At 33.6% G+C, this 12901-nt stretch overlaps 1 protein-coding gene across 4 annotated transcripts in view; it reads right to left on the bottom strand.

The window, feature by feature from the left end:
• ITGA1 (integrin subunit alpha 1) overlaps positions 1-12901 on the bottom strand; it is a 207195-nt gene that overhangs the window by 20533 nt on the left and 173761 nt on the right. For all 4 annotated transcript variants that reach the window (XM_086678580.1, XM_025924152.2, XM_086678565.1 and 1 more), the window contains 4 exons: positions 11459-11539; positions 7045-7121; positions 4087-4176; positions 2630-2732 (listed from right to left, as the gene is read on the bottom strand). In XM_086678580.1, the coding sequence (XP_086534706.1) occupies positions 2630-2732; positions 4087-4176; positions 7045-7121; positions 11459-11539 (351 nt within the window). The remainder of the gene's footprint in view (positions 1-2629; positions 2733-4086; positions 4177-7044; positions 7122-11458; positions 11540-12901) is intronic.

The following is a 12901-nucleotide window of genomic DNA, read 5'->3' as shown; positions in this document are numbered from 1 at the left end:
AACCAGGTGCTATAGCCCTCTCTTCTTCCACTCAAGCATAATTTCCAGGATCTATGCCTTCTTCACAGCCTTCCTGGGCCAAATCCTTAGGGGAGTAGGAAGCTTCTTAATCTACAGATGCCAGGAAATCCAACTGATCTACCTAACTGAAACTTCTGGACTGAGAGCTACACAGATCTGAAACAATTCCCTGTGGTTGCCAAATCTAAATGCATCCCTTAATCTTGGAATTCTAGAAATTCCTGACGAGCAGTGCCTGGCTTCTTAACCATGCTCTTTGACACTTGCCTTCTTATTGTAATATGCCCTGAACTTCCCTGCCATGGCCTCCCAGTCTAATTCCATCTGTTTTCTTCCAAAATGTAAAAAAAAAAATCATGTAATTTGTAATTAACATTCATTTTCTCTGATTAAAAACAAAGTTCTTTACAGAAATATTGGAAAATATTGAAAATAAACAGAAGTTTCCTACAGTTGTACTACATTGGTGACATTTTAGTGTACAATTTACCTATCATTTACATTTATGCATACATTATAAAATTTGTATCATATAAAATATAAAATTTGGCATCTCACTTGTAAAATGTATTGTCATGGTATTTTCCTATAAACTTAAAGAACATTTAAGAATATGACTTTTATTAGCTGCTTAATAACAATCACAGTATCAATATTTATTTATGTTAAACATTTATTTATATTCCGGGCACTGCTTGCATTATTGCCTTTAACCCTTTAACAGCCCTATGAGGTAGATTCTCTTATTACCCCTATTTTACCTATGAGGAAACAAGGTTAGAATGAGAATAAAGAACTTCCATGATCACAGAGCTTATAGATAGCAGAATCAAGATTTCTTTAACCTAAAATATGCCCTCTGTGGGGCATCTGGGTGGCTCAGTTGATGGAGCATCCAACTCCTGATTTCACTCAGTTCATGATACCAGGGTCCTGGGATGGCACCATGTGTTAGGTGTGGGGCCTTCTTAACATTCTCTCTCTCTCTCTCTCTCTCTCTCTCTCTCTCTCTCTCTCTGCCTCTCTCCCCTGCTTATATGCTCTCTCTCTCTAAAATAAAAAAATTAAATTAAATTAAATTGGCCCTCTGAACTATTATTAATAGCTGTCTCTCCATTGAATAACTATATGATAATTTATTTAAGCAATTTCATGTGGTTAAGCTTTTAGATTGTGCCCAGGTTTCAATTTTTAAACTACTGTAAATGACACTGATAAGAGTATCTCCCAGGGGTGCTTGGCTGGTTCAGTCAGAAGAGCATGTGACTCTTGATCTTGGGGTTGTGAGCTTGAGCCCCATGTTGGGTGTAGACATTACTTAAAAATAAATAAATAAACTAAAAAAAAAAAAGAATATCTCTGAGAATAAATCTTTCTACCACCAATAATTTCCTATAGTAAATTTCTAGCAGTAAATTCACTGGCTCTCACCTAAGAAAATGTTCACATTATTTTTTATTCCATTACTCCAATTTTAGATTTTATTCCAGAAAAAATAATCAGACATACAAAAGATTATGCTCAAGGATATTCTTAACAATGTTATTTCTATCAACATTATTTACAATAGTTTGAGAGTACATGTTTCAAGTTTGGTCCCTAATAAGTAACAACATATGAAGATCTATAATATTAAAAATTTCTCTCTTTTTTCTCTCCTTCCTTGTATTTTGCTGAATTCTTTAATCTGGGAATAGCAAATGGAGTTAGAAGAACTTGGCAGCCTAAATTTCAAAGATTTATCTCAGTAATGAAGTAACTGGCATTCATGCTAATTTCTAGAGTATGGCTTGTCATAGGAATTTCAGCAAGGAGCACAGATAAAAACAATGGAACGCATCTTGAGAGTATACAATTATTTCACTTTGTAAGAGAACTTCCTTTCTCACTGGAAAGAGATTGAGACCATTTTCACCTATAATAACATTGCATTATTCATACTTCTGAATATATATTTAATTTCATCATTTGAATTGGACCCTCTTTTACTTGAATAACATACTTGAGTCTGTGTCTGTAAGTAGGCATTACCTAAAATGCAAGTCTGGCTCAATTCCGTAATTGTTTGCTATAGTGGTTAGGAAAGTTCATTATGATGAATTCAAAGAGAAAAATAAATGTAACAGAAAATATCACTTAAGGATGTGGTACAAGGAACATATGAAAGGTAGCAATGAGCTGAAGGAGATACATATTTATTTGTTGAGTAAAGGAAAATATTACCAAGACATCTGAAGTAATCAATTTTCTGAAATAGTGATAATTATTTTTTAAAGTGTTTTTTTTCATTCACACTTGCAATGCAAATAAAGTCTACAGGTTTATAGGTAGTATCTCTTTGGTTTTATAAGTTTATTTTTTCTAGGAAGTCATCTAACTGTGTCTTAGGAGGAAATTAGAAATTTAGATTTTTAAAATTGCTTCAAAGTATAATTATCAATAATTATTTAAATAAAATTACTACAAAATAGTGAAATTATAAAAAAAAATATTCTGGAATATAGGGATTAACTGTTGAATCAGCAGGTTTCTATGTGTCTGTTAATACTTTAATTTATAAACTTACAAATTATTCCTTTACTATACTAATTTAGAGGTAATTTCTTACCAAGTAGAAGACATTAATTTCATTTCCAATGTCCTCAGTAGAATTAATAACTTCAGGGACTGTCTCATTGGCCGCAATTGAAATATGGTATTCACTCGCAGAGCTGAGAATTAATTGAAAGAAGAAAAACAAAACACAACAAAGCTTAACTTTTATTTGACCTCATTCTTTTTCTTTATACTAGGTAATCCCACAAAAAGTACTTGTAGAAATTTCAAATTGGAGGCAAATTCTTCTACTCTGAAACCTAAAATTAAATCTTTGAGGAGGATGAGAAAGATTATATAATTTCACTCAATAATCACTAATGTTTATTTGGTCTTAAAATGCTAAAATATATACAGTTTTTAAACTGAAAGTTTCATTGTTACCAAGTATAAAGTTTCCACTAATTCACTAATATCATTTACATTTAGTGAATAATGAGACTAAAAGTTGGTATTTTTCATAGTGCTGAAATTTAAATAGATTTAAAAAATTGTTAACCTTTTTACATTAAAGTCCTATATTACTGCCAAACTTAAAAATTCAATCTTTTCCATAAAATTCTCCATGTTCTTTGGATGAACTTGGTGGAATTTAGTATAATAAAACAAATAGGTATTTGCCAAAATTCTATTTTAAAAATGAAAAATTCTTGGAAAATCATTGTACCAAGAGAAGTGGTAACAGCAAGATAGAAAACAGCAAACAGAATTCGGAGGCTAAGTAATATACACAAAATTTATGTGTATATCCTATAATCCTCACATTTTTGTTGTTTGTTATCAGAAAAAGCAAAGTACCATAGAAAATAAATTAATAAAATGATCAGAATTTCACACTAAACTGTGAAAGTATAAGAATCATATACTTACACTTTCTGTATACATTGCACATATTTATTTAACAGGAGCTTGGAGTCTTGCTTAAGCAAGAGAAATTATAGTGGGAAATTTTGCCAATACGATTTGTGTTTGGAGAGATCAGAAGTTCTTAGGGGAAAGGACAGTTTAGAATAATGCAAGAAATAAACAGCTCTTGTCAATGAGGAATGATTTAATCTTGTGTGTCCAGAATGGGCAGGCTGACTAGATCCCTCACAATGAGAAATGATGGTCAAGAAACATGCTGGTGCCCTCTAAGAACAGTGCCATTTGTGACGTACTTCTAGATCTGCAGCTTGCATTTATGACAGAAGACTGGACTGCTAATGTAATCCAGGATCATTAGCACCTCACATTTAAAATTATCTAGTAGGCTTGGCCTCTGACTTTTGAGTGCAGGAGAATTACCCGGAGAGCTTGTTTGACACAGATTTCTGGGCCCCAGAGTTTCTGATTCAGTGGATTGGGGTGGGGCTAAGAATCTGCCTTTCTAACAAGTTTCCAGGTGCTTCTGATGCCCTTGGCCAGAGACCACACTTTGAGAACCATTGGGTTTGTAGACATCAACATAAAAATGCAGTTTCCTCCTACCTGTAAAACTGAAGTCCAACTTCATATTTTACTGGGATAGAGATATTAACTTCATTATCAAAAAGGGCTTCAGGAGGCTCTTCACTGTCACTAGGAAATACACAGCACATTTGGACAAATCATTAAACCATTGACTATTTAGAGACATTTCTGAGCATTTGAAAGGGAAGTTTATTTTGGCAATTAAATAAAAGGATAAACAGGTAGAATTCTTAAAAAAATTTTTTTAATGTTTATTCATTTTTTAGAGACAGGAAGAGACAGAGTGCAAGTGGGGGAGGGTCAGGAGAGAGGGAGACACAGAATCTGAAGCAGGATCCAGGCTCTGATCTGTCAGCACAGAGCCCGACGCGGGGCTTGAACTCATGGACCGTGAGATCATGACCTGAGCCGAAGTCGGACGCTTAACCGACTGAGCCACCCAGGCGCCCCAAGGATAGAATTCTTGTTTCTGTTGTTGTCATTTTTAAACCAGGGTGGGGAGGGGGGTGGGTATTATTAAATTTCCTAAGCTGATTCTGAGCTGCAGCTTGGGTTGAAAACTACACCAATTTAGTCCAAGGTTTCTCAAACTTCTTTAGAAGGATTATGATAAATATCCTTGGGTCAATTGTTAAATACACAGATTATTGGGTTTCTCTTCTTGAAATACAGATTTAGTAGATCTGAGTCGGGGCCTAGGAATTTGTGTTTTTAACACAAATCATACAAGTGATTCTTATTTATTCTTTATAGACAAGGACCTCACCAAAAGACTCAACTAGGGTCACATGGTGGAGAGTCAATATAAAATCTTTGATCTTCTTGTTTTAATAGTCTTTCTGTGCTTATTGCTTGATGCTTATGTTATTTGTTCAGAATATATTTATTCCCTTGATTTAAGTTGTCATTTCAATTATGTATTATGTAAACACATATGTATGTTTATACATACATATGCGTATCTCATACTCCCCTGTATTAAAAAAAAAACACATGTGAGGTATGTAACAGTTACCAACACTGGCTCTGGGGCCAGAGTGCATGGGATTGTTCTTGAACATTAACACACTTTAATCTCTCTTTGCTAAGGTTTCTTAAAATTATTTAATCTTTCTTTGCCAAGGTTTCTTAATCTATAAAACAGGGATTTATCAATAAATAAATGATTATAATAAGTGCCAAGTGCTTAACATTGTGCCTAGATGTAAGAAATATCTAATGAGAGTTAGATTTCATTATTTTTATCACATACCCCCTCCACCGAGTGACCAAGCACCTAGCATCTGGTCCCACAGAATGGACAACAAGGACGTTTTAATGGCTCTGCTATTCCCAAGTGTATTAAGTGGCTTTGTGCGAGCTAAAGGGCAGTGAAGGCAGCACCTTGCTTTGGGTGATAGATATTTATGTGACTGGGCTTTTGCTATGGATGGTCTCCTCTTCTCCCACCTGTTCCCTGCTGTAGCTAAATTAATCTTCCTAAGAAACAGCTCTGTATATATGACTTCACCCCTCAAAAACTTTTCTGGCTTCTTAGGACTTGCTCAGTTAAGAAAAAATGCCTCATCCTGACATTTCAATACATTTCAACACACATTACCACAACATGGTAAAATGCATACCTTCTGTTTATCTTCTGTTACTCCTTTATGTATTCTCTATATGTGAGCTACAATGGATTATCTAGTATTCCACCAATAGATCTAGTGGTTCATCTTTGAGTTTTTGCTCAAGCTCTATATTTTGTCTAAAATGCTCTACCTAATTCTATTTACCAACCTCTCTGTGAATTGCTACCCACCCTTTAAGGTCTTTCTCAATTACAATCGTCTTGATAAAGTTTTCTTGGGGTCTCACTGCCCAGTAGATATAATTTCAACCTCTGTTTAAAATTTCTGATACATGGTTTACATTTTTCGAATGAATTTCCCTTGTTCTACCCTATATCATAATAATTTATATACTAGTCTCAGTGCCCTGCTATAATATTCACCCTATGAGGAGGTTCATGCCCATATTAATTTTTATATTCCCTATTGTGGACTAATTTAATACCTTGTCCATAGATGTCAAATAAATATTTGTTGAGTTAAACTGAGCATACAGAATTCATTTACACATTATTTTCTCACTTATTCATTCACTCTATATTAATTCAGTATGAGGGATCATGCTAGTTACTGGGGAGTAAAGCAACAAAAGATAGAACTTTATCTCAAGTTTATGGTCCAGTGGATGATTACACTTAGAAGAAAGTTAAGACACTATTTCAATTTCCTCATGAGCCTTTCATTTTTAGTCTGGGTATTCTATGATATCTTTCAGAAGCTCTGACTTCTTTGTATAAAATATATTAAACTACAAAAAGGTATCATAAAACTTTAAGTCTAGGTGTGCCTGGTTGATTCAGTCAGTTAAACGTCTGATTCTTGATTTCAGTTCAGGTCATGATCTGATGGTTTGTAGGATCAAGCCCTGTGTCGGGCTCCAAGCTGACAGCATGGAGCCTGCTTGGGATTCTCTCTCTCCCTCTCTCTCTGCCCCTTCCCCATTCATGTGCTCTCTCTCTAAACAAATAAAATAAACTTAAAAAAAGAAAAGAGCCTTTAAGGACATCTAACGATTCAGTTGACTATGGGCTGCCAGTAAAAATTAAATTAGCAATCCTGTAAACTTCTAAATAAATTTAAATGAAATTTGGCAGATATAAGTGATGTATGATTACAATATGTTTTACAGCTCCTAGACCAATGGCTTAATCTAGTTAGGTGTATTAGTTCCATTAAATAAAAATTTCTTTATTTTTAATTATTCATAAGGATGTTTTTGTTAACTAAAGGGGTTCATTGCCTTCTACTTTTACTGATCCTCATAAAAGTTGTAAGTTCCAGTGAATCTATAAAGCAAAATATTCTAAATACATGGAAGAAATTATATACTTATAACACATACAGTCATGCATACATATCGACCAACCTTGTTGCACTTAAATGAATGGTCACATTTTCCATGAGATAAGATGTGTTAAACTGAAATAATATTTTGAAAGTAACCTATGAAATAAAAATATTTTTAGTTTAGTAGCAGATAAAGAAGTAGAATGTTTACATTGATTAAAATGTTTAATTACATTAATGATATTACTTAGACTCAAATTATAAAGTTATTTACAAAATCTTACCTTATAAAATAAAACCTCATCACATCTCAAAAATTGAACAAGATATACATGTACTTTTAAAGCTCTTTTAATCAATTTAGGCTCATTCATAGAAGGGATGACTAGAATTCAGGTGTCATGAGATTTGTATGGTTGTACCATATATGTGTGGAGTTTTCTTCTGTATTTTCTTCTCTCACATATATTTTGAGCTACATTAAAAAATATTTTTTTTAAGAATCTTCAGCTCTGCTGTTTTCTTCTTGCTTTGAAGTAGCAATCATAATTCCAATAGAAGCTTTATTGGGTGGGCTTGAACTATAATACTTTACAAAGGGTCAAACTGCCAGAGTCTCTCAGTGAGCTCCTTTTTGTTCTGCTTTTCCTTAGCTCCCTGACTGGTGTGCACATATAAGTCTTGGAATTTTTTATGAGTCTTCAGAACCAGGAAAGATGCTAGCAGAAAAGTAAGGCTAAAGAAGGTGCCCATTCCATTTTGACCTGATACTGAAATGCTTAAACTATAAATATAGATTTTGAAATCAAAGTATATTCTAAGTGCAAAGCCCATGCAAAAATTACTTGAAAATTATCTTCCCATTTCTCTACTGATGGCATGAGAAACTTTGATTTGAGCTTTTAGCAAGGAATTTCTAAAGAAAGAAAAAAAATGCTTGAGAAATAATTAAGATTGCAATCAATATCTCTAAATGGCTGAAATGTAACATTTTTATTTCCATGTCATTATTCTTTAAGAAATGGACATAATTCTATGGTTAATTAAAGTGGTCAGGGGAAAGTGTAGACATGAGTCTACATTCACTATTTCCATGTAAAAATGGAAATTATGGGTGTACTTTTTCAAATATGATATATGCTTTATGGATTGATAGGGAAGAAATGCAATTTCACACTAAATTTTATTTGGGATAGTGAAGAAATAGATTCCAAAAGTAAACTGGCACATCTAGTTAGTTTCATAGCTAAACTGATTTATAGAATTCAATGATAATTACAGTCATTTGTAGTTTCTTCAATCACCAGTAGCCATGCCACATGTGTCAAGGGAAAAGGCCTTTCATAATTCTCATTTGCAAAAGAAAAGCTAAGTGACTTTGTTATATATGTGCCATTTCCAGATGTCCAACTCCGTTTATCAACTTCTTAGGATGTGCGATGAAGATGACAAAGATCTGTTTTGAAGTCTTATATTACAAAATATTATAATGTAAAGAAGCTGAAATAAGTATTTGGGATAGTAGTTCTCTCTCTCTCCCTTTTTTAAGACTAAGGCATGTAAGTAAAGTATCTTCTTATCTCAATCACTTTGACTAAATATTTCCCTCATTAACTTCATATGAACGGAGGAGGAAATATTCATACTGAAAAGCAACTTTCAATGAAAATATATGCAAATATGTTGTTTATCATTAAATGAAATAATTATTCTCTGTTTTTCATGGAAATAAATATGGTCTTTAAAAAGACATGAAGGCACTCTCCTCACTTGTGTTCAACTACTACTGTAGGTTCTAGCCAGGGCATTTAGGTAAGAAAAAAAAGAGTGCTTCTATTTGCAGATGACATGATCTTGTATATAGAATATCCTATGGAATCCTCTAAAGAACTATTAGAACTAATAAATAATTTCAGCAAGATTTCAGGATAAAAGATTAGTATTTAAAAATCATTCATATTTCTATACATTAGCAATAAATAATCTGAAGACAAATTTAAGAAAATAATTTCATCCAAAACAGCATTAAAAAGAATAAAATGCTTAGAAATATATTTAACAAAGGAAGTGCAAAAGTTGTATTCTGAAAAATAGAAAGCATTTTTGAAAATAATTAAATATCTAAATAAATAGAAAGACATCCCATGGTAATGGATCAAAGACTTAATATTTTTAAGATGGCAATACTTCCCAAATTGATACACAGATTCAATGTAATTCCTATCAAACTCCTAGCTGGCTTTTTTTTTTTTTTTTGTAGAAAATGACAAGCTGACCCTCAATTCCAAATGAAAATACAAAGGACTGGAAGAGCAAAACAATTTTGAAAAAGAGAACATAGCTAAAAGACTTACATTTTCAGGTTTCAAAACTTACCAAGAAGTTATAGTAATAAAAACAGTGTGCACTAACAAGGGTGCCTAGGTGGGGTGCCTCAGTCGGTTAAGCGTCTGACTCTTGATTTTGGCTCAGGTGGTAATCTCATGGTCAGTTGTGAGAACCAGCCTCCCAACAGGCTCTGTGCTGAGCTTAAAGACTGCTTGGCATTCTCTGTCTCCCTCTCTCTCTGCCCCTCCCCCACTCACACACACATGCACATGCTCTCTCTCTCTTTCTCTCTCTCAAAATAAATAAATAAACATTCAAAAACAAAACAAAATGGGGCACTTGGGTGGCTCAGTCAGTTGAGCGTCCAGCTCTTGATTTCGGCTCAGGTCAAGATCTCACGGTACGTGAGTTTGAGCCCTGCGTCAGGCTGACAGCACAGAGCCTGCTTGGGATTCTCTCTCTCACTCTCTCTGCCCCTCCCCTGCTGATGCTCTTTCTCTCAAAATAAATAAAAATAAATAAATAAATAAATCAATACAAAACAAAACATATGTACTGACATAAAGATAGACATATAGATCAATGAATACAATTGAGTCAAAAAATAAACAGACTTTCAATAAAAGTGCCAAGACAATGGGGGAATGAATAACCTTTTCAACAGATGGTGTGGGGCAACTTAATACACACACACAAAAAATGAAGTTGGACTCTTTCTTTCTTACACCATACACAGAATTTCATCAAAATGGATCATAGACCAAAATGTAAGAGCTGAAAGTATACAGCTCCTGGAAAGAAACATAGGAGTAAATCTTTTGATCTTGGGTTAGCAAAGCACAAGTGACAAAAGAATAAATACATTAATTGGACTTCATCAAGGTTAAAAACTTCTGTGTTTCAAAAGACACCATCAAGAAAGTGAAAAGACAACAGAATGGGAGAAAATATTTACAAATCATATATCTGATAAGTGACTTGAATGCAGAATACATGAAGAGCTCTTATAACTCAGTAATAAAAAAAGACATCCCAATTGAAATATAAGTAAAGGATCTGAATAGATATCTGTCCAAAGAAGATATATGCACAGTCAGTAAGCACATGAAAAGATGCTCAACATCATTAGCCATTAAGGAAATGCAGATCAAAACGACAATGAGATACTACCTCACACCCACTAGGAGGGCTATAATTAAAAAGATAGGCGATAACAATGTTGAGAAACACATACATCGCTGATAGGAATGAAAAATGGTGCAGTCACTTTGGAAAACAGTTTTCCAGTTTCTCAAAATGTTATATGTAATTATCATATAACCCAGGAATTCCACCCAAAGAGAACTGAAAAACATATGCCCACACCACAACCTGTGCACAAATATTCATAGTATTATTCATACTAGCCAAAAAGTAGAAACAAATGCCCATCACCTGATAGATGGCTAAATAAAATAGGATACATCCACAAAATGGAATATTATTTGGAAATGAAAAGGAACTACTGATACATGGATGAGCCTTGAAAACATCATGCTAAGTGAAAAAAGCCAGTCACAAATGACCACAGAATATATGATTCTATTTATAAGAAATGTCCAGGACAGACAAATCCATAAAGAAAGTAGGTTAGTGGTTGCCTGAGGTTGGGGGAAGGAGTGGAGGAGAAAAAAGACAAGTAATTGGTAAGGTGTACAGAGTTTCTTTTGGAGATGTGAAAATGTTTTAACATTGATTGTGGTGATGGCTGTACAGTTCACTATCCAGTGAATATATAAAAACACACTGAATTGTACACTTGAATGAGTGAATTTTATGGTACGTGAATTATATCTCAGTGAGGATATTATTAAAAAAGAGAGAGAAATGAAAAAAAAATTCTATACAAAGTTCTAAACCAACCTGTTTGAAAGATTTGTTTTTTCTACAGGCCAGAAAAGCCTACTACTATCAGATAAATTATTAAGTATAAATGTTTAATTTGGTTTTAATATTTGAGTTTGACTCATGCATAATTGACTTTTGATTCCAATATCTCAATATTGTGAACTCAAACTTCTCATCTATATCAGGCTAAAATACCATTAGAGGGATTTATATATTTAACTTTGAACACGGTATTTTTCATATCAAATTGCCACATGTATGTTTTATAATCTGCTTACCTCTTCTTCTCTTCTCAGGAAGGGATATCTAATTTTACATGTGAGATTATGATTGGACTCACAACTGTCTTTTTGGATAGCCTTGGAAGAAAAAGTAAACAGAATTAGAGCAGACACACAGGTGAAATACTGGAACTTGGTTTTCTAGAATTTTTCCAGGTATGCCTTGGATTCTGCCTTGCTAAGATCTGTCCCTCAATTTAGTTGGGAGAGTCACATTATTCTGTGATCACCTGTCTCACCATCCATGGAAAATCTGAAAGCATCATGTAAGTTAAGGGAAACTGAGGGACAATGCACATCACATCTTATCCTGTCTAGACTTTCCAATGTAAGTAAAATGGAGGTACTAACAGCATGTACTGCACAGGTGACTAAATAATCCACACATATTACTCGGCCACATGGAAGCCCACAGTGAATACCTATCATAAGAAGAGCTCAGTGAAGTGGTAAGACCATGAGCTCTGATGTGAGACCCCCAGAATTTAAATTCTGACTCCATCACTGTTAGCTTTCTCCTTGCCAAGACTCCTCACTTCTCTGAGCCTGATTTTCTGTCAGGTGAGGCTAGTGATACTCTATTTCATCAAATTGAAAATGCCACTGAGACTCGCCATTATTTTGTGTACCAATAAGAAGGAAAAATAATGCTGCCAGCTAAATAAACATATCAACTGTAAAATGCAGTTATAGAAAGGTTAAAACATGACAGAAAGAGATTTTATTAGAATCTCTGTAGTACAATAATACCTATTTGCTTAATGAGAATTGAATAAGTGGGACCCTGAGAACAGTGTCTGTAATATAATATGACTCAAGAAAAGACTGTCATTATTATTATTATTGTTGTTACTGTTAAAAGATGTAGAGGCCTCTCTACCGAGGCCATGAAGTCAGTTGAAGAGAATACTGGCAATAATTTTTAATTATAGTCCCCTTTCCAGAAAAAAATTCAGTGGTAATATTTTCCCAGTATCACTTTGCACATTTGGATTTATAATTAACATTCTTGACTGAATCTAAAATATGTGGTAGTAATGAAGGACATATTTTTAAGCTCTGTTAGTCATCATGTCCTTAAATGATATCCTAATAAATGGAGAGACATATCAGTGAAATCTGAATTTGCAGAAATTAGACAATGGAGTTTTAATATTATATTAATAAGGGTACTGGTTTTTAATATGAATCACATATATTACTAATTCATACATAAACAGAATCTTAAATAAAGGGGATTAATTCAGAGATAAGAATTAAAAGAAAAGTTCAAATTTGGAAGTGCTCATTATTATTCCTGATATAGCATCTTATGCAGCTATGTTATTGCCAAGATAAATATTCTGTCATGACAATGAGACATTACAAGTTAACACCTCTTTTAACAATGTAAGGATTTTACATAGAAAATGAAAAATGGTATCTTGATGCTTCTTTATG

The sequence above is a fragment of the Puma concolor genome, chromosome A1, assembly GCF_028749965.1.
Source record: "Puma concolor isolate L17-30 chromosome A1, mPumCon1.1.hap2, whole genome shotgun sequence".
Classification (NCBI taxonomy): domain Eukaryota; kingdom Metazoa; phylum Chordata; class Mammalia; order Carnivora; family Felidae; genus Puma; species Puma concolor.
Note: the sequence above shows the minus strand (reverse complement) of the source record. Positions and strands in the feature narration are given on the sequence as shown.